We start from the raw sequence: 23,868 nt of genomic DNA, 5'->3' as shown, positions 1-23,868 counted from the left end.
TCTTGTTTGCTCAGACCTAGGCAGAACTGGGGGAGATTTCATAATCAAGCCTCGCTGTACTGAAGTAAAACAGATTTTTTTTTTAAATTCAGCAAGATTTTCATTGTTGTTGCCTTTTTGTTTTTTTTAAGATTCTTTAGGGTGGGAATGCTGGTCTCCGGTGGGACATAGGCAAGAAGAAAAGCCCGATATTTAACATTTCACAAATGGGTATTGATTGAGGAAAATATTTATTGAGCATCTGTTATGTATTAGGCATTAGAGATGTAGTAACGAATAAAACGAAGCCCTTTCCCTCATGGATCTTACACGCTAACTGACAGTGGTAGTTAACCTTGATTGAGGAATTACCACGTGCCAGGCACTGTTCTAGAACTTTACGTGATAACCCCTTCGACATGCTCTATTATTATTGGTCTTTGTTGTACAAGCTCTCACAGCTGCAAAGAAGTAGAACCGGGATTCAGACTGAGCAGTCTGGCTCCAGAGACCCTGCCCTTGACTCAACCACCACCATTCGTGTCTCTTCAATTAGACGGGGCTAAGTTCCTCTTCTCTGTTTCCATCATATCCTATGTTTGTCTCCCTCTGAGCACGTCTCCCACATTTTCCCTGAATGTTCTATCGGTTGCCCATCAGTTTTTGGAGAGCAGGGTCTGTCTGTCACCTTTGTATCCCGAGATTTTCTCCTGTTTGAGACTGAGCAGAACTATCTCTTAGGGGATAGATAGGGAATAGATAGATAGGGGACCTATCTCCTAGAGCATTAGACACTCTGGAAAGGCATCCCGATCCAGGTGCATAGAGTGAATGCTCCCCTGGGTCTATAAACCTTGCCATCACATCCAGCTTGCGCCTCTGATCTATGGATATGTGAGGATTCTCTGCAGGGAAGGCTCAGCTCAAAGGCACAGAACACGGCTCTGTGTACAGGCAGCTGCTGCCCAGGCTGTGAGCTGGAGAGACGGTGGGGGGAGGGGGTGCTTGGGATTTAAACATCATACCTTTGAGCGCTGCCAAGCTGTTTATACAACTTGGGGGGCTGGAAGAAGGGTGTTCCTTGGTGTTGCCCATTCCTCCTTAAAAATGGGTAAGAACCACTTAAAGGACCAGCAAGAACGACTTAGTAAAGTAAGCCCTACAGTAGAATGTGTGCCATCATTAACCAACTGGGCTGTAAAGGAAGAGTTAAGAATACGGGGAAGGGCTGAAGCTGCAAAGGGAAAGAACAAGAGAATGGAATTTTGACCAGAGCATCATCTCAAAATTTTTTTGGAGGGTGTACGTTTGCATAGAAAAGAACGGAGGGCTATTCGTGAAAATCGTAAGATTTTACAGGTGACTATTCTTGAGTTTCTTTTTTATATTTTTCTGTCTTTCCTATTTTGTGTGTAGAAAGCATGTTTTATTACAATTAGGAAAATGGTTTAAAACCTTCTAATGGCCCCAAATGGGATCGTTAATCTCTTTTCTGTGCGTTCGCTCTTCTCCTATGGGGAGCTTAGCTGCGAACGCACAACAGAGCAAATCGCTGGGTTGGAAGCCTTGGCTGGCGTTTCCTTTGATTCTAGACTTCAGGGGCTGTGGCTCTGATAGCAAAAACTCCACTGATTATCTGATCCAGAGATCTAAGGCCTGGAGGATAGATCCTCTCTCATCCTGGTAGGAAATAATCAAAACTTCAAACCTTAAAGCCCTTTGGGATAAATGGCTATAAATACAGAAGCGGTGCTTTGCATTTTCCAGTGTGGCTTCCGATGGAACCCTCATGATAACATAGAGGAGCAGTTGGTGGTATCATCCCTGTAGGACAGGCAAGGAAGGGACCTGTCCCAGATCCCGTGGTGAGGACCAGAACTTGGACTCAGCTCTTCCGATCCAGGTCCTTCACCTGCCTCGTTGACGTCATCACCGCGGCGAGGAAGCAATCTTGGTGAACACGCCTGGATAGCACGGGGGTGGTCTTCCCACGGGCTGCCCTTAGGGGGCTGTGCAAATAAGCTTTTATTTTTGTCAGAGCAAGTGTGGCTAGTCAGGGGTCATCAAGGGAGTGGGGCTGGGCACTGGGAGCCATAAAGGATTATACTCTCAACACCCCCAAGAGGCAGAAAGAATTCACCAGTGGCCATAAACCTGAGATCAGACTGAAACAGCCCTCGTAGCTACAAACCAGCTTCCAACTTGGACTTGAGGTCCTGCTAAGTTTTCTCCTCTCTCACTCCTGTCCCTTCACTTTTCCCTTCCATCATGCCAGGGAATGATGCTTGTGAACATTTTTGCGCCCTCCTGTATCATAAATTGTTCCAGGGGTAGAGACCAGTTCTTATTTACGTTAGTATCGACTTAATTGCTTAACGCATGGTAGCCATGTTTAAAAAGTGCTGGTCAAAGCCAAGACCTGGACTCAACCCCAGACATTATCCTGAGAAGCACAAGTGAGAGACGGTGACAGGGAAAAGGAGACCGGACTCGGAAGCAGGGTGCCTCAACCGGGAGCCTTCATGCTCGCTCTGTCACTGAAGCAGGACCCAGGGACCATCTCCTCAGAGTGTGGCTTCTCAGGTCAGAGGCTCAGGCCAGCAGATGCAGAACTTTCTTGCTTCAAGGATCACTGAGTCTGAGAACTGTGCACTGGGCCTCATCCTGAAGCATGAAGGATGTTCCATGGGCCAAGAATATAAAACAAGAATGGAACGAAATAGTCTCCCCAGAGAAAGAAGAAGAGATACATTCAGTTACATTCTTTTTTCTCTTTGTTTTTTAGTATTTCCTGATCGTCTCCTCAGTGAACTTCAGGATGTCTGCTAATGGGACCCTTTTCTCCACAACAGAATTTGACTTTGAAGCAGGACACAAAAGGTAGCCTTTGCCAATGACCTTGGTTGAAGTCTCAGGGTCGAGGAGCAGGCGTGGTGAAGCGAGGGAGGCCCCGAGCAAATTTTGCTGTCGTCCTGCTGAGTTCAGAGGGTAGGGAGACCTCCAAAAGGAAGAGGGACTAAGGCAATGATATGGAAGGCCTCCTTCCCCATCGCAAACCTTCATCTCCACATAGTAAGAAGGGCGGCATGGGTTTGTAGAGACAAGGAAGGAAGGGTTGACCTAGCAGTTCTGACTCTGTATGTGCATCTGGAGGACGGTGGGCAGAACGGGGCAGACCCTTCCCCCCTCATCCCACCCCATTTCCCCCCCACTCCACTTTGAGGTAGTGTCAGCAAAGCCTGAGTCCCTCATTCTGGGGGTTTCCCTGGCAGTTTCCGTCTAGTTGCGGGAGTGAGAGATAGCCAAGGGCTCGAAGCCTCCACAACGCTCCAGGTGAACATTGTGAACGTCAACGATGAAGTCCCTCGCTTTACCAGGTAGGCCTGAGGGCGTGTAGGGCTCCGTGGGCCACAGCCGCCATCCCTTCTGGGCGGCCCGGGTTTCTCAGACGCATTTAATATATGCCAGAGGGATGCCCTTTGCCCTGGCCTGGAGGAGAGACAAGAGGCCTGAGATCTTCGGTGTCTTTTCTCTGACCTCCGGACATGCCCTTGCCAGCTTTGCTCCCCTTTCCTCTGCACCATGGGGTTGTGGGTATGGTGGGGAGTGCGGAGAGGGGCTGGACACGACGCCCCTGGTGCGGGGCTGGCCGCTGGACCTGTGTAGGAGGTAACGACAAGACAGGTACTATTTAATAGATGTCCAGCATGAATAATAGTGAAGTTCAAGGGCACGCGCCATCAGTCAAGGCTCTATAAAGCCCACTCTCAGAACGGTGTCCTCTCTGACTGAGGAGAGGTCTCTGACAATGGTGCCTAAGAGGCCTGCCCGCGGTGGGATGTTCTAGATTTCTTCTTGCCATGATGGGTCCAGAAAAGAGATCTGGTGGTGTCTGGCAGTAGAGGTGAGGTAGGGAAGTAAGTCTGGTGCGAGCAGCCTGGGGGAACGGGCCTGGCACCAGCCCAGGCCCAAAGGGCACAGTCAAGCCTGTTATAGATTGGGATCTCAGAGGGAAGCTGGGGTTCTGAGCTGGAATATGACTTGCAAACCACCCAGCTTACTGCTTGCCAGACTCGCCCCATCCCCGTTGCTGAGCTGGGCTCGGGAACCAGCCCGAGTGAACAGTGAAATCACCAGCCTGGTAAGTGATAGTAACCGCTTTCGTGGCTGTGAGTAAAATACAGAAAGTTGGGGAGACTCCACCAACAGAAAGGCCCCAGGCCCCAGAACTACGTAGAACATTTGCAAAAGTCTTCTGCGATCGGCAGGTATAAGGCCGCCCTACGCACCGGCTAAGCCAGTCCCGTTTGGCAAAACACAGCACAATTTTGAGACTTCTGGATGTGAACAGTCTGTATGTGAACAATCTGCAGCCCAGGGGCTGGGGGTCCACGTGGAGGGAAGAGCAGCAGACACGCCCGTGTCAGGCTTTCCAGCGACGCCCGTGGCCCTGTGAAGCTCGGAAGGATGACGCGATCTGTTTCTGCGGACGGGTTCCTCCGGGAGCCCAGCACAGGTGATTCGTAAAGAGCTGTGACATCCCCGCCTGGATTCAGACTCCAGTACTCGCTGGCACAGCAATGCCGACTCATCGGCAACCCCCAGGGGCAGGCGACGGCCATGAGGTCTGCCGTGTCGCCCCCCTGTTCCAATCTGTGACATGGGGAAGAAGGCTAACAGGGTTGCAAAGGGAGAAGTAAGTTCTCCCAAGGGGCAGACTGTCTGGTTTGGACAGTGGCCTTGGCTGGTTGCTGGGGCCCCCAGAGATGGGTCTGGAACTCTGGTTCTCCTTTTTGGTTTGAGAAATGATCCTGTTAGGCTCCACGCCAGACAAAAGGTCTGTGTGACTGTTTAACCGTTTCGTAACAAGTCATCGGGCTTTAGGTCAAACAGTGATCCACGGGTGTTGGCTGGGATGTCTGCAAGAGTCTGTCCCTGGAAGGCCCGGGGCGGGGGGGCTGCCCTGACTTCACCCACGGGCTCATCAAAGTCGACCTTGTCCCTCAGCCATCCGTGGTTTGCAAGAGTCTGCTTGCTTTCAAAGTAGGTACTGACGTGGAGGGCTTTCCTGGTTCCCTTGAGCCATGATCCTTCTTTCCCTTCCAAACCAGTGCCAGGACGAGCCATGAGTTAATTCAGAATTAACACAATTAAACCCTCAGACTGATTCAGCTGCGGAATGTGGAAACAACCCTCCTAGCTTTACTAGCTGGTAAAGCCCCGCACTGAATACAGCCAAAGAGAACACCCCTTCTGTGGCGGAGAGCTCACCGTCTTACCCCTGTGTGGGATCAAACCCCTGAATGCTCTGTGGCCTCCCGCTGTGTACTCGCGGATCCTGCTATTAGTAGAATCGAGCACCTTCTTGTAAAAGTACGTGACTTCTGTTTGCCCTCTACGGAGCAAGCACATTGCTTGCCGCTTTGGCAGAGCACTTGACCTTAGACTCCAGCGGTCTCTCTCCCACTGCCCGTTTCTTCGGTATCTTCCCGCCATCGTTTTCAACCTGGTGCCTCGCAGTGCACGCACACTTTTATGCACCTACTGCATACGCATTCGTAACACTGAAGCCATCCTCTGGGATTCATGCCCTTCCGCGTGAGTGTGGCCACTGGCCCTTGTCTCCCCTCCCCTGGGCCCTGGTAACCCGGTGTTATGGGGGGATGGGCAGTAGGAAGAAGGTAGGGGGATGGGGATGTAATTGTATCAGAGCTTGACCCCGTTGGCTGACCGCAGGGCCCCTGGCTGTATAGGTCTTAACTGTGGGCTGAGGGTCCCCCCCCTTATGTTAAATGTAATTTTATACACACTTGGGTCTTGGGTCCCCAGACCAAATAAGCCAAAGACTTTTTGCCTTCTGCCAGGCTCACTATCAGGTGAGCCAAGGAGAGAATGGTGTACCTAAGAGATAGCCTGACCAGTCCCCTTCATGGGACCTGATTTCCTGGAGTGCCAGGTGGGGGGGCAAAGGAGCCTGCGGAACGGCGTGCCCTAAGCAGCGGCTCTGTGGACATTCCCTGCGGTGGGCGCTGACCCACGCACTGTATGGGGCGCAGCTGCACCCCTGGGCTCTCCCCCTGGAGGCCAGTAGCAGCCCCTGCCTCCACTTGTGACAAACAGCACAGTCACTCCCAACTGAGAACCACTGTCTTGGAAGAAGGGGAGTCCCCTCCCAAGGTGTCCTCTGTCCTAGGACAGCCTGGGTGTCTGGGGTTGTCACCTCTGGACTTGGACAGGGTAAATGACTTGTCTAAGACAATGACTTGTCCTCAGGGTACGAAGCAGATTCAGACCAAAGATTGTGACCCAAGAGACCACTCCTAGGCAATAAGAGCTCTTCTCAAACTTTGAAGTGCAGACGAGTTCCTCGGTCACCTTGGGAAAACGTGGCTCTTGATTCTGCAGTCCAGAGCTGGCCTGAGTTCTGCGTTCAGATCCAGAATCTCCAGGGGAACCTGTGAGACATGCCGGGACCACACTGGGAGCAGCGGGGCCAAGGGGTGAAGGTGGCCCAGGAGCCGTAGCAGTCTCTGTGTTCGAAGTCAACGGAAGCCTCTCAAAGTAACCAAAGAAAAGATAGAATGCGTTAGAAACAGAGGCTCTCACATCAGGGACACAAGGGTTTAGTACAGCTCTGGGAGCTGGGGCTACCTCCCTCTCTCCTCCCGCTCTGGGTTTGGCTCCTGCCACCCCCTGCCTCCTCGGTCCCACTCCCCTTTGCCTATTCCTGTCCCACGATGGGCCGCAGCCCAGATTCACCGAGAAAGGCGTCAGGCAAGTAAGTGGATCAATGGGCAGCGTCAGGGGGGCACTGGGTGGCCTCTTGGCCTGAACAAGATGACTGTCCCCCACACTGGAGTGCACCGACAGGAGGTCACCTCAAGAATGGGTCACCTCAAGACCCAGAACCCAGGCAGGAACCCCGGTGAGGGAGGGCCTGGTCGCAGCCCCTCTCGGCCTGCCTCGGTCTGACATCAGCTGGACATTCCCTCTCCCCCTCCTTTCTCCTCCCTTTGGTCCCATCTACTCTGCGAGGAGGATGAGACAGAACTGCAGAAAAATCCTGAGCTCACCAAACGAATGCGATCATTTAGACCTGAGATACAACGTTTCCCTCTTGAGGAAGGGAAAATCCAAACTTAGGAAACTGGTAAATCAGGGGGTGATGATTTGTCCCACTGAAATGACTTTCCCTCAGCAGAAGGATTTCCTGCAGGATTATTCTAAACAATAAGCCTCCCTTGGTGCCTTCAAAATTACTCAATTTACCTAAGTCGTGTGGTTAAAACTTGGAACCTATCTGCCTCACTATCATCCTGTCCCCAAAGCAGTGGAGCCGGAGGAAGATGGGTGAGTCGGCGATGTGGGGTTATCTCGTAAGAAGTCACCGTCGGAGGGCAGTGACCTTGGTGTCTCTGTTCAGAGAACTGACCTTATGAGAAATGCAACTCAGGAAGGTGTGCAGGTTCTGTGCGTCAATTCTGCTTCTGCAGGCAAGACAGAAGAAGACAAAGAAGAAATAAAAGTACTTATTGTTTATTGACCATCGCTTCTGGTGGCAGCCAGGGGATGAGCCAGGAACCTGTGTCCAGATGGATTTTTAAAATCACTCAGGGAGCTTTTGCACAACAATCGGAGAGGGAGAGAAGGTGGCCGGATCGGCCAAGCATCCCGATTATAAAAGACGTTAACGCCCAGGCCGTTGTGAATCGGCGTCAGGTGGGTGTGGCGTCAGAGGTCGAGGCCACTGTCCATGGTGGCAGCCGCGGGGACGTGATCTTTGGAAACTCAAAAGCCTGTCCCCCCTCCTTTCAGCGGTGACTGCTTTCTCAGAGCCTGCGGATGCAGCTTCAGAAGCTCGGGGCTATATTTAGCGCAAACCAAAATACCCACCCCACAGACTCCATCCTCCCGTGCCCCTGAAAACGAGCCGTGTCTGCTGTATTTCTGCTCAGCCTGGCTCGAGTGTACACGATCGCTGAGGAGCTGGCTTCAGGCACCATTGTGGCCAACATCACTGCGGAGGACCCCGATGATAAGGGTTTCACCGGCTTCCTACTCTACAGCATAACGACTGCTAACCGCTATTTCGTGATCAACCAGTGTAAGTCACACACACACACTCTCACCCTCCTGTGCACCCTTTCATTCAGCCATTTGGATTCTTTCACAAATATTTCATCTGTCTTCTGTTCTGGGGCATGCCCTTCTGTTGAGAGTATCGTTAACACATCAGGGTAACAGATGCATTAAAAGCAGCTGGGATTGGGATCGGGGAAACAGAACAGGGTCCCAAGGTGACCAGCTATGTCCCTCCTCCACCTTAGACGCAGGTGTAAGAATGGGTGAGTTCACTACCCTAAGGGTATCTGGGAGTCTCCTGAAAAGAAGATTCTGACCAACACTGTCCACAAATAAACAGGACAGAAGCCATGTGTGTAAGTTTAAAGTCCAGTAGCCACATTCTTAAAAAGTAACAAGAAACAGGGGAAATTATCTTCAATAAGGCAGCTTAGGTACCCCAACATATCCAAAATATTGTCATGAAGTGTAACAAATATCTTAAAGTTATTAATGACGTATTTGACATTATCACTTACTGTACCAAGTCTGTAAGTTCGCTGTGTATTTTATAGTGACCACACATCTCCATTTGGATTAGCTACATCTCAAGCGCTGAAACGTGGGGCTAGTGGTTACCACACTGGACCGCGTCATTCTAGAGCAATCTCCGGGCTGCTGGGAGTTATCTTCCCAACTAAGTGTGTCAGTGCAAAGGAGAGCTCTCCCTCCTAGGACAGCCATCTTCTATTGGGGTCTTCCCATATGCTAGGTATTATCTTAAGTGACCCACATATATTCCATTGTAAGTATTCAACTCAGCACAGCAACCCAATGAAATATCGTAACCCACACTTTATAGATGAGGGAACTAAGGCTAAGAGAGAGACTTGGACAGGGTAAATGACTTGTCCAAGACAATGACCTGTCTTCAGGGTACGAAGTGGATTCAGACCAAAGATTGTGACCCAAGAGACCACTCCTAGGCAATACCACCTTGTAAGTTCCTATCACATTCTTCCAAAGGACTTCACTTTACATGATGACTTTGTGGAGGCAAACATTGGACAGTCCCAGAAAGACGATGTGTTATTTGCCCCATCGGCTTAACGGTGAAAGATGCCTGGTCCCAGGAGAGGCAGGCTTAGGCAATAATCGTGCTCTATCTCTGAGCACTGTCTAGTCCTGTCATCAAAGACCTCACTCAGCTAATGGTGTAAGCATGGACAACCATGGTTTAGAATTCTGTTCACACTAGTACTGCAAATGCAACTTTTAAGAAATGCAGTGGTTTGGGGGGGCATCTTTATTAAGACTCTGGTTGCAAGTAACAAAAATGAAGGCAAGCCAAACCAGGCATGAGAGGAGAAAGAACAGATAGGGGAGATCTACCAACAGGATCCTGGTGATCCCATGAGAACAAGTGTGTGGGTCACTGGAAGGGTGGGAACTGGCGCTGCCTCGTCCACCACGGTGGCAAGGGTTCTAGCCCCCGATCCGTAGCTCCACGGTTAACCTGCCTGGTGGGTCTCGGTGACATATTCTCCAGTGAGAGAACGCAGTGGGTCAAGCTGGAGTCGGCTGCCTGCCAGTCCTATAGCGGGCAAGGCCAACCCTGAAGTTTGAGGCAACAGGTTCTAGAAGGGTCAGGCCGGGCATCCCAATCGATGTCCAATACAGGAAATTACCTAAGTTTTTAAAAACGTGTTTGTAGAGAGGGTATTTTCCTTGCAAGCCAGTCCTCACACCAGAACGATCTTTCCAACTGTCCCCAAGTCTCCGAAGAGTCGTGTTCTCACTTTTGCCTTCTCAGTGACAGGTACGATCCACGTGGCCCACAGGCTAGACCGAGATGCAGGTGAATTAAGACAAAATCCCTCCATTTCTCTGGAAGTTCTGGTGAAGGACAGACCCTCGGGGGGTCAAGAGAATCGCATGCAGATAACCTTCATCGTGGAGGACATTAATGACAACCCGGCCGCATGCTCCAAGACCTCCTTCAGGTATACTCACGGGCTGGGCACCGCCCCTCCCCCACCCCAGTGCTCCGTGGGGCCCCAACTCCTCGGCTTCTCTGGCAGGAACCGAAGAATCAGGGACATCTGGGACATGTCTCCATAACAGCAGCCCACCTGCGGTGTCCGATCTCGCAGACAGGTTTTCCTGTCTTGATCCTTTCCTCTTCCCTCTCTTCATTTTCTTTCTTTTTCCTTGTTTCCCTTCTGCACCTTCGTACTCTGGCAAAATACACACACACACACACACACACACACACACACACACACACACATATATATATAAATAATTTTTTTTTAAATTTTGCTCCCTCCTGCAGCATGTTCATCTTTGTTGGCGAAACGTACCACAGAGACCCCGTGGGCTGTGCCTTTTCTTTTTTTATTGCCGCCGGTGGCCAGACAGTGCTGTTAGTTAGCGGTTATAATAGAGACCTGAGACTTAGGATTAGTAGCTAGGAGCTTCCGGAGAAACACATCGCCAGTAATAGGAATTAATCATACCATGTATTTACTTAAAACAAAACAAAGCCTCGAATTCACCTTACACAACTTAAATGCTGGTAAACCAAAGGCAACGGAAAGGGGGAAAAATACAGAAACAAGTTCTTCTGTACATTTTGACCTATGCTTCGTGTCACACCTCTTGGGTGTTATTTAAAAATAAAGTCCCTCGTGATTCTGTGTTAATATGCCTTTCGGCAAACAACACTGTCTCTCTACTAGCTCTTTTGTCTAAATGCCACCCGAGTCGCTCCCAGGGTTGGCTTCATCTCTTTGGCTTCCTACTTGCTAGTCTCCAGCTTCTCGGGACCATGAAGGTGGCTCCTGGTGGGGGTGGGAGGGCACCCCACAGTGATGCTGGCTGGAGCGTTCCCTGCGTCTGAAACAAGGCTCAAGACCAGAGCATGTCCCCCTTTAAGATGTCCCCGTGGAGAGTCTTCCTCTGAGGTGACCTTTGATAGGTCTTGCAAGGTCACTTTTTAAGCTCCAGGAGACTTTGGACACAGATCTAATCCACAGTGTGGCCATGCAAAGGACCGTAGGACAAAGGACAAAGATTGTTGAGGGTTGGCAATAGAACTATGAATTCCTTTATTACGCTTATGATTGTCTCCCCGTTTTCTCAATGGGCGAGCCCAGCACGATGCTAAAAATCAGTGTGGCCTGGAGTCTGGCAGCGAAACAGTTAAACCCAGGTTTAGACAGACCCTCTTTGCCCCCTTCAGATCCAGCTTCCAGACTTCCCCACCCTGCTCTGCGCCCCGGGAGTATGGAAATGATATGAATTGGCTCCCTTGCCCTGTAGCTTCTGCTTGGCCATTGGGAAGCCCTAGAGCGAAGGGGAGCGTAAAGTCAGGGTATTTACCCCCCTGGCCCCCTGCCCGTCGGCTAGAGAAGTCCCTCTGCCTCCTGAAGTTCCCGGATTGCACACAGCAGTCTCTGTTCTGGCTTCAGGAACTGCTCCCTCCTGGGGCTCCTCTGGGCCAGGAGGAGGTAAGGGAACTCGGCCCTCAGGGGCTCTGAGATACTGCACCATCCCTGGGGATTTCCATAAATACCCTGTGTCCACCTTTGTAATAGCCCTTTACCAAACCCTTCCTAGAATCATCCGAAATTGTCATCTGCTTCCTGCTGCGGCCCCGATCAAGTCAGGAAGAGCCTTGACCACGCAATAGGTTTCCATCCCAACCCTAACCTCAGAGTCTGTTTGGTGGGTGGGGCTTGTCGGGGGTGGGGGGTAGTTCAGGCTGTGATTTCTACACGATCCCCCCATAAATGGAGCCCACCTCTGTTCACCGAGCCTGGGCCCTGGGGATGGAGTCGAGATGCTGTGCAGAGTCCCACTTCTACTTTCTTTGAAAATCTAAACCTAGCATCTTTGAGTGGTTCTAGGGCCTGGGGGCATTTCCTGTCCTCGTGCTCTGCCCTTCTAGGCCCTCCTGCTCTTCCTCGTCCCCCTGCCCTGAGAGGTGGAGGGCGTGGGTTGAGGGGTAAGAACTCTGGGAAGCAGTGACTGGTGAGGACCGTGCTGTCTCCACGCTTCACTGTCCATTTCCTCCCTTCCCGGTCCACTTCCGGCGTGGTCCCCGCTCCCCTGATGTGTGGCCTGCAGACCGCATTCCATATTGGTTGGGAAAACTACAGTCTGATGATCCGAGGCTGTCCAGGCCACCCCTTGCAGAGTCCCGCTCTTGATAATCTCTCCAAATTAGCCCTGAAGGTCAATGCCAGGCAGAAACTAGACTAATTGCACTGATCCGTGAAGGTGTTGAACAGTGTTCAAGACCCGCTTCTGGGCTTTTCCAGCTTGCAGGCATCCTGTGAAAACCAGGATCTGAGGAGGGGCAGATCCTCTGCAGGGGCTCCTTCCTCTGCAGCCTCGGGAGGTGGAAATCTTTATTCCAGAAACTCCGCTGGCTGGAAAACCTGACCCGGCATCGCCCACCCCCGATCCTTACCACCTTCCCCATTCCCACCATGCGGGAGCACACAGGTGGGTCCCAACCGAACAGAAGAGGACTGACAGCAGCTCTGACAACACATCCCTGAATATTTATTCCTTCTCCAGGGCTTTCGGCATGGTCCCTGCTGGGGAGTTTGGGAGAACAGGTGGAAGAGATGGGGAGGGCGCCCACACCCAGTGGGTTGGAGGCAGGTGGCTGCGTGCCCGGCCCCCACCTGCCCCCGTGGGTCACGAGGGTCCTGCAGGCGCTCAGGCCAGCCTGGAGACGGAGACAGCCCCTAGCACAGAGGACCCTGCAGCTTTCCCAGGCTGGTGATGAATGAGCCCAGGGCCTGATGGAGGCATCAAAGGCGCCGAGACAGCCCCTGCTCTGGTTGTAAATTGCCCTGCGCTTGGCTGAAAGCGCTTGGCAAGCTGTTTGTGAGCCAGAGGCGGAGAAGGTCAGCGGGCTCAGACTGCGGCTGGGCCAGTCACCTGTGCGCAGGGAGGGAACGTGGTCAGATGCCTGGGAGCAAGGGCAGCCGGCCTTTGAGGCAGGCCTTGATGAATGAGGGGGAGTGGTTTTCCAAGTCATGCGTTTGGGGGGAAAATTCCAAGCGTCAGGGAGGAAAGAATGAGAAGAACATGCTAGGCAGCCCCGAGAGGCGGAGCGCGTGGAACGTCTGGCTGCAGGATGGGGGATTCTTGGGAGGAAGGAGCACTCCGGCTTCCAGAGTCGGAACCAGGGTCTGGATCCGCCAAACCATCTGATATAATAAATAATACTGTGTTTTATTAGGGGGTCGCTTCTTGGGAAGAAAATGGGGGAGAGCTAGACAAGGCTGGGAGAGTCATGAGACCACAACACAAGTCTGGCCTCAGCGTAGGGAAGTGGGAAGGAGGGTGGGCAGAAATGTTCTAGCCCGCTGGGTAGGCTCTGGAAGGTTCGGCTAGGCATCAAGGAGTCCTAGTGCCAGAGTCAGCTGTCCTCGGACGGGAATGAGCCTGCCTTAGCATCTGTGACGCCTGGCCGCAGGCACGTGGCCTCACTGCCTATGAAGCAGTGGATTTCAGAGCACAGCAGCCTAGGGTATGTGGTCAGCTACGTTCCTTGTTTGAGGGTCTTCTGGACACATTCTCGTGGCAGCCACGATACCTTTTCATAAGAGAGAACTGACCGAGGTAGACAGCAAAAACCAAACCACACACCAGCCACAAATTCCTCAGCCATACCGTTCCTCCCATCAAGGGATGGGTTTCTCTTTCTACTCCTTGGATCTGGACCTGACTGTGTCAGCTGCTTTGGCCGCAGGAACATTCACAGATTGGATGCAGCCCAGGCTCGAATGGTGTGCGTCCATGGGACTTGCCTTCTTTTGCTACTTTTGGGAACCTGAGATGTCCATGCAAAGAGCCTGGAGTATTATCGGCAGCAGGAAGTAGACGCCTACTGCCGACCCGCCACCAGACATGTGACCAAAGCCATCCTAGACCAGCCAGCCCCAGCCGAACAGCCAGACAGCAGAGACCAGAACCAAGTGAGACTAGAACCCAAAGAACTCAAGGATAGCCCTTAGTACTGCGAGAAATAACAAGTGCCCCGTTTTAAGCCACTACCTTTTAGGCTGGTTTGTTACGAAGCAAAGGTGACACGATTTATGTCTAGATTATAGATGGGAAACCTGAAACTTGGAGGCACAGTCAAGTCCCCGAATGAACAGAAGCCTGAAGGGATTAATCACATTTCCTTGCCTCACCCCCCCAACCCTCCCCCCCTCCCCGCCCCGCGAGCGTGGCTGGACCAGATAGTTCCGGGGGTGTGGGCAAATTTCCTCATTTGTGCTACTGGAGGCAGCTGAGGTTGGGGCCCCGAATTCCACCCTTGATGAAGCTCTCTTGGGTGAATGACACTAACGTGTTAGGGGGTCCTTTTATGATGTCAAAGCCATTTGACATCATAACACAAGGGGCAGAAATCCCGAGTTGCAAAGCATGGGAGGTAAGGTGGGTAGGCACCCGGCGATTTTCTCTAACCTGGTCCTAAACCCCTGGCTGGCAGGGCAGGTTTTCTGTTTCTCTTTTATCCTTCTTCACGGCTGTGCTAGTCTCCCGAGTCACCATTCACTCAATGGATGGACATTAGCAAGTGTGCCAAGAAGAGAGCAGACAGATTTCTGTCTTCATGGAGCTTACATTCCAGGGGGGAAGCAGGAGACAAATGGGATAAATGAGTAACTGTGTAGTAGATGGGAAAAGGATACGTGCTAGGAATTTAAAATAAATGGGGGGAGCCAGAGAAGGAGCAAGGGGCAGGCGCGGCTGACATTTGAGAGAGGGGCCCCAGCGTGGCTGCCTGAGAAGGCAACATTGATTGAGACTCAAGAAAGTGGATGAGCAAGCGGGGTGGGCGTCTGTGGGGAGAGCCTTGCACAGCTAGTGGGATGGCCTGAGCCCAGACTTCTGGCAGCACCGAGGAAGAGTTCTAGAAGCACCCGCAAGCCCGGTGGCGGGAGCCAATAGAGAGCACTGTAGCGAGTGAAGAGTACAGACAGGCAAGGCGAGGCAGGGCGTGCACATCCTGAAGAGCCTCTAGATCAAAGTGAGGACTTGGAGTGAAGTAGCAGCCATTTGGGGTTAGGAGCAGAGGAGTGGCGTGACCTGACAACGTTTTAACGGGATCCCTCTGGCTGCTGTGTTAAGAAGAGTCTGAAAGGAGGCAAGGGCAAAGCAGGGATCCCATTAGGTGATGACTGCCGTCACCATGGACTAGCTTTGAACTGAAATTAAAAGCAGAGGTGTCTAGCCTAGGGCCTATGTCAGGAGGAACACTCAATCACCATTTGTTGGGGAAAATATTGAATCGTGTCTTTTCACCAGCATTATGGTGCCTGAAAGAGCAGCCAAGGGGACGTTGCTTCTGGACCTGAACAAGTTCTGCTTTGATGATGACAGCAAAGCACCAAACAACCAATTCAACTTCACCACGCCATCTGGAGTGGGGAGCAGCGGCAGATTTTCACAGGATTCAGCTGGCTCTGGGAAAATCGTGGTCAGTGAATGGTCATTGCATCATTGAAAGGGCATTGGGGAGGCTGGTGTAACATGCGTAGCGCTTTTGCTGCCCCGTAGAGGGAAATTTCCAAGGTAACTCCCTCTCAAAGCGACTGTAATTGACAAACTTAATAGTGACTCCGTTTTCCCCATTCGCTCTTTATTTTACCCAAGTTCCAGGAATCATTTGTTATGCATAGTTGTGCCTGGGGTGCTAAGGACTGGATGCTTTCCTGCAAAGCTTGCAGCTGGCGTGCCTGTTCCGTGTGCCCCTCGCGGTCACGGTCACATTAGCACTCTGGGCTCCAGCCCTTTGGTTTACTTGAGTGCTCGTCTCTGGCCCAGAGGGGTGTGAGGGAGAGAAAGTCCAGCGCCTTGACTGTGGGATCTGAGGGAGTAGGAGTGTGTAGATGCCCCCCTCCGCAGCATCTCCACAGGGGCACAAGAGCAGAATTGGAAGACGGAGGGGCATGAAAGGCAGGTCCCAGTGAGCTGTGCAAGACCCTTACCTACAGGGCTCCCGCTGGAGGCTGCTGGGGAAGGAGGAGAGGGAAGTGGAAAGGCAGAGCGGTCTGAGGGGGGGGGAGGTCTTTGCATCAGGGATAGAGAGCTTCAGGGAGAGCAAGCAACCCACTAGGCATTCTCTCCACCCCTCCCATCTCAAGCCCTTCTTCTGCCCCCAAGAAAGTCTTAACAATTTTATGCACACGTGTCAACTAAAAAATAATTTTTATTTTTTTCTGTTTAGGAAATTAATACATCTTCACTGCAGAATGTAGAAAACACAGAACAGCGTTACCATTCAATGTTAACCATTATTAACATTTTGCTATGTTACCCTCTTGTCTTCTTCCCTATGCATAGATTTTTATTTATATTCCATACACATATGCATAAATATTTTAAAGGACGGAAACATCCCTGCCTATAGGATTCTATATCATGCTTCTCTTCAACTAACCTGAAGTCTTGAGCCTATGCTGTTAGGCAATAGTGCCTGATGAACATCTTTAAACATAGATTCTCTCTCCTGGTAAATTCTTTTGAATAAATTCTCTAACAGTGGGGAAAGATATGGATGTAACTTATTAAAACTCCTCTTACGGGCAAAATGCGTCATAGGAAAGGTTTTGCAATTTACATATCCACTAACAGTCCATGTAAGTGTCTCTGTCAATTAAAAGGATTGTTTATTCTGTGTAATATGATATCTCTGTTTTAATCTAGTTGATTGGTGACCTAGATTATGAAAATTCAAGTAATCTAGCAGCTGGCAATAAGTACACCGTGATAATCCAGGTGCAGGACGTTGCCCTTCCTTACTATAAAAGCAAGTATCGTTTTGATTTATTTCATGAAGCATCTTTGAGTAGCAACAGCAAAACTGTGTCAGGCAGCACTCAGTATTGGGCTAGGCACTTGTGTTCAAAAGCAGACTTCAAAAACCCGAACACTTGGGAATCAGTCCCACCTTCTCCTGTCCTTTGCCAGACACTTTTGATCTGTCTCTGAGTCCTTTCTTCAGTGTCACCTAAAATCGCAAGGATCTGCTGCCCCTCCTGCCCCGCCCCCCCTCCCCTAGTAGTGCTCGAACGCAGAACCTCCCTTTCTTGGCTCAGTTACAACACTAAGAGCCTTCTAAGGATCTTTCCGTCTGGCTTTTGTCTTGCCCCTTTCCAGTGCACCCTCCACGTTCTGACAGTGATTTTCGGGAAATGCAAATAACATTATATTACTTCTTCTCTGGAAGCCCTCCCAGTGTCTCCCCGCAGCTGTCAAGTTCAAGTCCAAACTCTGGCTTGGCACACAAGGGCTCTCATCTCTGGCCCCTGCCTAACTCTCTGGCTTCAGCTCTGGTTGCCCATCTCTAAGCAACCCTTTTCCAAAACTGCAATTTCCCTGAGACAGGCCTGCAGTTCTCCACCTCTGAACCCAGAACCACCCCATGCCCCTGTACCCCCGCTCCACCCTGGCCCACGTGTGTAACCCTAAACATCCCTATGAGCCAGCTTCTTGCCCTTCCTCCGGTGTCCGCGGTGACCTGCACCCATGTTCAGCCAAAGGCGCTAACTACTCTAAGCATCATGAAGGCAGGACCCATGGGTCGTCTTCACCTTGTATCCCCTCCGTTTTGCACGGAGCCTGGGACACAGAAGGTTCTTTAAAAATGGTGAATAAATAAATGTGTGTTGCAATTTAATTTTTTCCTGTGTCTGCTTTCAGACAACATCTACATTTATATCTTCACAAAGCCCGAAGATGAGTTTCCTCTTGCCTTCGACAGGCCGTCCTACGTATTTGAGGTGTCAGAATTAAGGCCAGGTAAGAAGGCGACAGGACACTGAGGGCAGTGCTATCCACGGACTGTCATCCACACGCGCCTTCCACGGAGTGGAAACTGCCCTCAGCTCAGGGGCCGTGAGAGGGCTTGCGCACGGCAACTCACGGCTCATTCGTGTTTGTTGCATCTCTTGGTTCTTTTTAAATTGTCCTCACTGCTGAGGAGCTCTTCAGATGAAACCTAGATTTTGAAAACTATTGTTTAAGCCGTGTTTCTCCGAATCCCTGAATGCTTCCTTGTCTGCGTGCCTGATTCCTCTCATCTTCCCTTTTTGTGGTCTGTTTTCCCTCGGTCTCCGCTGTGATTTTTATCCGGCTCGAGCAGAGAATTGAAATGTAAAAATAGAGAACAGATTTCCCATTTGTAGATTTCCTTCATTTAAAACAACATAAAGATTCTCGCCCGTAACGGGAATCCCTGGAGGCCTCTTCGGTGCCCTCTGTCGACATCTGGGTTTCTGAAGGTCCTTCCTCTCTTCCAGCTTCCGTGAGTCCCCATCTCCCCTGACTTCAAAGGGGGACCGTTACCCACAGTATAATCCCACTTCAGCCCTGCTTTTGATCCTTTACTCATGGATACTTCCTCTTCTTCTCTGTTCAGCCAACCAACCCAAACACTCCCTCGACAGTGATCTCTTCTCCATATTATTATCTGTCTTGAGGATGGTCTCCATTTCCTGGGGTTAAGTTTTAAACAAAGTGCAAAAAGTCTCTGATGAGAATGCTTTTAATTCCTTATACCTTATCCAGTGGCTACCAGATGCAGCAGTCATTGGCTTCTCATGCTTCACAGATCATATCGCGATTATCCATCACCTACTTGGGGTCGAGCACTTAGCCCTGGGGCAGTACAGTTAAATAAGAGGTTTCCACCCTCGAGGAGTGCAGTGTATGAGAAAGATCTACAGAAGGGGCCGGCCAGAACTTCAGCAGCCCCACCAACATACATTGTCAAATAAGCAAAATGGAACAGCCTCTAAAAGTCGATCGTCATCGCTGCTAAACCCTTTTAAGAACTTTCTTTGTCATCTTGTTCGTAAGAGTGATTCACGCTCATTACGGAACATTTGAAAGAGACAGCACGGCATTAGGTGACGCTGCTGTGAGCCGAGCAGGTGTGAGGATGTTCTCTGCGGTGTTGCTTCTGATCACGTGATAACTGGCTTGCTTGGAGTCTGTATAAAGGCTTGGCTCATAGGGCCAGTTACCTGGTGTGTATTCATTAGCATAATTTGATTTTAATAGAACTGAAGACATATACAGAATTTGAAGAGGAGAGAGACCTCCAAAATTCTGTCTGCCCGTGGCGGTGGGGGTGTGGGTTCCTGTTGTTTCCCCTCCCCCTCCCCCTCCCCCAAGCGGGACTAATCTCAGGCACTTTATTCTTCCAGCTCGAACCCGGGTTGGACTAGTGCATGCCACCGATAAAGACTTCCCCCAGAGCAGTGTTGTGTATTCCATCTCCACGGGAGGATCCGGCCTCCAGTACCCAAACATGTTTTGGATCGACCCCCAGACGGGAGAACTCCAGCTGGTGACGAGAGCAGACTACGAAACGACCCCTATCTATATTCTCAGAATCCAGGCCACCAATGGCGAGGACAGCAGCTCGGTCACTGTGAGTGGGGCCGTGGGTGTGTTCACACCAGCCCGACCGATTGACTTAGGATCCTTCTGGCACCTTCCAGGTGCAGCTGTAGTGATAAGGAATCTTAACAGGGCACATTCTGCAGATGTAAGAAGTGACTCGTGGTGTCCAGGACGCCACACTTGGACACAACCAGCAGGCTAGGAAACAAAGAGTGGCATCCATAGGTCCAAGTTTGTGGACGGCTGGGAGGCATGCCAAGATTGATGACCGACCACTGTGCCGCCGGCTTCCTCCCATTACCCTTTAGATCTCTCTTCGCTCTGGCAGTGGGCTAGTGGTGAGATGCATGCTTCCAGAAGGGTGGTGTGGTTCTGCTGCTAATAGTTCTGCCGTGTTCCTACCCCTCCCCACATCACATCAGATGGAGTAGACCTTCACAGGATGTGGCTTGACCCAGGGCTGGGCTGCTTCTCAACCGTGGTGTTGCGTATCTGCTTAAAAGTAGACACTGAGTCAGCAGGTCTCAGTGGGCCTCGGAATCTGCATTTCTAACACATTTCCACACTTCCACTGATGCAGCTGGTCCAGGGCCACTCTGAGTAACAAGGGTTTAATAGTCTGTGCTGTCCGTGGTTAAAATTACCTGGAGGTAATATGATGGCCGCAAGGACAAAACTGTTTCTTGGTCTTTCCCATTAGTAAAGTGAAGGAACACGAGGCAAAACGAACTCTTGGCTAGCGGCAGGCAGCCCCGTGTGATCCAGAGAACGACCGTTCAGTCAGGAGACGGAGTTCATTTCTCAGCTTTGATCCCAATTTTCCAAGGGGGTCTGAGCAAGGCTTATCTTTGTGTCCCAATTTCTCTCTCTCTTAAATGGAGAGTCACCTGATAACCCATCACCTGAACAGTCCAGTTCCTCTGATGACTGGCTTTGAATTAATGGGACATGTTTTTAATGATGTGCGAGGCCCAGCGTTGCTGAGCGAACGACATGCTAAGTCGCAGATAATTGTCGTGTTTGTTCGGCTGGGTTTTTGAAAAAATGAATGGAGTCCACTTTGGGAGCTAACTGGAGTGAACATTTCAATTTATTCCCGGGCTCAGAAATAGCTGAAATCCCCAAATTTCAAAGGTAGAATGAATACGACTCAAAATTCATAAGCCTTTAAAAAGGGTGATGATCACATAAGTCCCTTTCAGGGCTGATGTTCTAGGATTCCGTGCTGGCAGGCGTCCCAGTCCATATTCCAATTCACCAGGCATAAAAGACGACAAGGAAACAGAAGAGGCTGGCTCCTGCTCGTGGCAGGGTAGGCCACCGGCTTCGTGTGGTGCTCATAGCCCAGGTCACAGATGAGATCCTGGCTTAGGCATGTCGACTCCTTCCATCCCGGTGCTTCTCAACCCTGGCTGCATATTAGAATCAGCTGGAGAACATTTACAAACGTGCCTGGGCCCTACCCTCCTGGGAGTCCAATTCACCTGGTCTGGAGCGAGCCTGCGAAAGCAGGAGAACCAGTGTTCTATATGCCGAAGTTAAAGACAGAACTTCCAATTCGAAAGGGCAATGGACAAGGGACGACAGGCGGTCACCTCGAATTCGTCATCATTACTGGAAAAACAACGCTGCATCCTGGGGGGATGAGCCCATGTTTCTTAGATGCCTGTGGGTGGGGTGGTAAGTGAATTTGCATGTTTATTATGTACATGAGAGCACACACACTCGCAGAACAGAGGTTAATAGCCCAGGACTTGGAATAGGACTGACCCGAGATCAAATTGCTTGAACTGTGCCCCTCACCAAATGGGACGCCCTGAGGTCCACTACCTGATCTCCCTAAGCCTCAGCTTCCACATCCGGAGAATGGGAATAATCACATCGTCCAGCTCCGGGGAGGCTCCATGAGAGCCAGGGCAGGGCACCACAAGTACCCTAAGTTCTCCGCGAGCGTTGGCTGGTAATCATGGCTGCCTTCTTGCCGTTCTAGGTAACTGTGAACATCCTTGAAGAAAACGATGAAAAGCCAGTTTGTATGCCAGACTCTTATTTCTTGGCCATCCCAGTGGATCTGAAAGTTGGCACAAACATTCAGAATTTCAAGCTGACGTGTACCGACCTGGACTCCAGCCCCAGGTCGTTTCGTTACTCCATGGGCCCAGGTACACAGTTTCCAGGGACTCTTGGTGTTAGAGGCCTCAGCAGCTGCTTAGGGAGAAGGGGCTGTGTGCTCACATACTGAATGGAGCACAGTGTGTGTGTGTGTGTGTGTATGTGTGTGTTTGTTTTGAGGGGGGTATTTTGAATGAGGGAAGCAAGGTTGAGGAGCATAATGGTCCCGGACCTCCAAGTCCTCTGGCTTCCCCATCTCACCTAAGTCTTCCCAGACTCCCGTCTGTGGTTGTGCAAAGGCCCCAGGAAGAGTGAACCCCACGGATGGCACCCCCCACCCTTCACAATTCCCACCCACCATGGTGCATGAACCATATTAGTATCGTTTAAATTTGGGGGGTCCCCCTCCTCCACCACCTCTTTTCCCACCAGCCTGCAGTGGGGGCAGGGAATCCCAGTCCTCTCTCTGGATAATAATAGATTAAATAGATTAAATGCATTCTGAAACGTGTCCTCAGGAATTCTCTTTTGCTCCATTCACTTTCTCTCTTTAAAAATATACCACCGTGGGGAGAAAAAGAAAAAGGGCACCCCTCGAAGGAAATGGGAACAAAATAGCTCATCTAATGAAGTGCTGAGGCCAGAGATTGAAACCCAAATAAGCAGAGCAATTCCATGGAAAAGAATACAAATCCATCCCGGCTGCCGCCGAGCCCCAGCAGAGCAGGAACTCCGAGGGTAGGGAGCCTTGTGAGCAGTCTGTGGCGCAAAACCCAGGGGCAGAGACCGCCTCCGACAGCAGTCACGGAAGATGGAAATAATCTGTACTGAGAACCCTCAGGCCTTTATGGAGCTCCTCGCTGCTAAGGGAGTAAAAATTGCATCACCTCCTGCTCCATTTACTGGTTTGCCGTCGGTAATGAGTCTGGAGCCACCAGAGGACTGAGCAGGGACTGCTTGGGTGGGAGCCTTTCTGCCCCAGGCGCTCTAAGCTGGGAGGCTTGAGCCCCAGCCGCACTGTGGGGGAGGAGGGTCCCGGGTGGACGCAGGAGGACCTGGGACCATGACCCCCTGCGAGCCAGGAGGTACCACCGCTGTGGCCACCAAGGTGGCCAGCTAGGTTCCACTCAAGACAATGGAGTGAATTTGACCTAAGGCTGGAGACGCAGCTTCCTCTATCTTCTCCCTGCCTCCCCCCACCCCGCGGGTCTGAGTGTGAGTTACACACTGTTACCAAACAAACGCTGGCTATGAGGATTGGCTAGAGAGGCTGCCCCAGGACTATTACATCTCCACCTGATGCCCAGAAAGATGGCAGCTGTTCTCCTGGGACAGGCATGCTGCTATTCTTTTCTACCTCATTCTTGCTGCAGCCTCACTGTGAGCAAGAGCTTGGTTTTGGTTTTGGTTTTGGTTTTTTGGGTTTTTTTTTAAAGATTTTATTTATTTGAGAGAGAACATGTGAGAGAGAGAGAGAGCCAGCATGAGCAGGGAGAGAGGCAGAGGGGGAGGGAGAAGCAGAGAGTCCAATGAGGGGCTCCACCCCAGGACCCCAGGATTATGACCTGAGCTGAAGACAGATGCTTAACCGGCTGAGCCACCCAGACGCCCTGCAAGAGCTCTTCTGTTCCCATGAGATCTCTGGTGTCATTATGGCCCCCGTCACATCACTGACCTGGTTCTGGTGTGTCAGAAACACAGCCAACAACTGAGGCGTGGATGTTTGAGGAAACGATGGAATGTGGTTTTCGTCTAAACCCTTTTCTCACTCTCTTTTCTTTCTTTTCCCCAAATCCTTGTATCATACCGCCTTTAGGCAACATCAACAGTCATTTCACCTTCTCTCCCAACGCTGGGTCCAACGTTACAAGCCTGCTCCTTGCGACACGCTTCGACTACGCCAGTGGGCTTGACAAGATCTGGGACTACAAACTACTTGTCTATGTAACTGATGACAACTTGCTGTCTGGCAGGAAGAAAGCTCAGGCTCGTGTTGAAACAGGGACGGTGACGCTGAGTATTAGCGTCATTCCTCACCCCACCACAACTGTCACCACAACCCCCAGGGTAAGGGCTCTGGGACCTTGTGATACACATGGATGGAGCCCCTTGACCCAGGAGAAATACAGGATGGGCTGAAAAGAGTTGAGGTGCTAGGATGTTGCAACGAGCTCCAACTACGGACTGGACTGGAGTAGTCATGGGGTGGTAGACAAAGTTTGGAGGGAGACCTTGGATTCGTAGAACCATTACCGTTCCCTGTGTTGTTTAAGA

General features: G+C 51.0%; 1 protein-coding gene across 1 annotated transcript in view; it reads left to right on the top strand.

The window, feature by feature from the left end:
* Positions 1-23,868, top strand: part of CDHR3 (cadherin related family member 3) — a gene marked incomplete at both ends in the record, with an annotated part of 56,635 nt that overhangs the window by 23,590 nt on the left and 9,177 nt on the right. Inside the window, 10 exon segments of the mRNA XM_080818183.1 lie at positions 2,765-2,859; positions 3,252-3,356; positions 7,935-8,083; positions 9,854-10,043; positions 15,379-15,550; positions 16,780-16,891; positions 17,776-17,874; positions 19,284-19,510; positions 21,473-21,644; positions 23,411-23,661. Coding sequence (XP_080674309.1) covers positions 2,765-2,859; positions 3,252-3,356; positions 7,935-8,083; positions 9,854-10,043; positions 15,379-15,550; positions 16,780-16,891; positions 17,776-17,874; positions 19,284-19,510; positions 21,473-21,644; positions 23,411-23,661 — 1,572 coding nt within the window.

The sequence above is a fragment of the Martes martes genome, assembly GCF_963455335.1.
Source record: "Martes martes genome assembly, chromosome: 11".
NCBI classification, from domain to species: domain Eukaryota; kingdom Metazoa; phylum Chordata; class Mammalia; order Carnivora; family Mustelidae; genus Martes; species Martes martes.
This window is presented reverse-complemented; position numbering and strand designations above follow the sequence as displayed.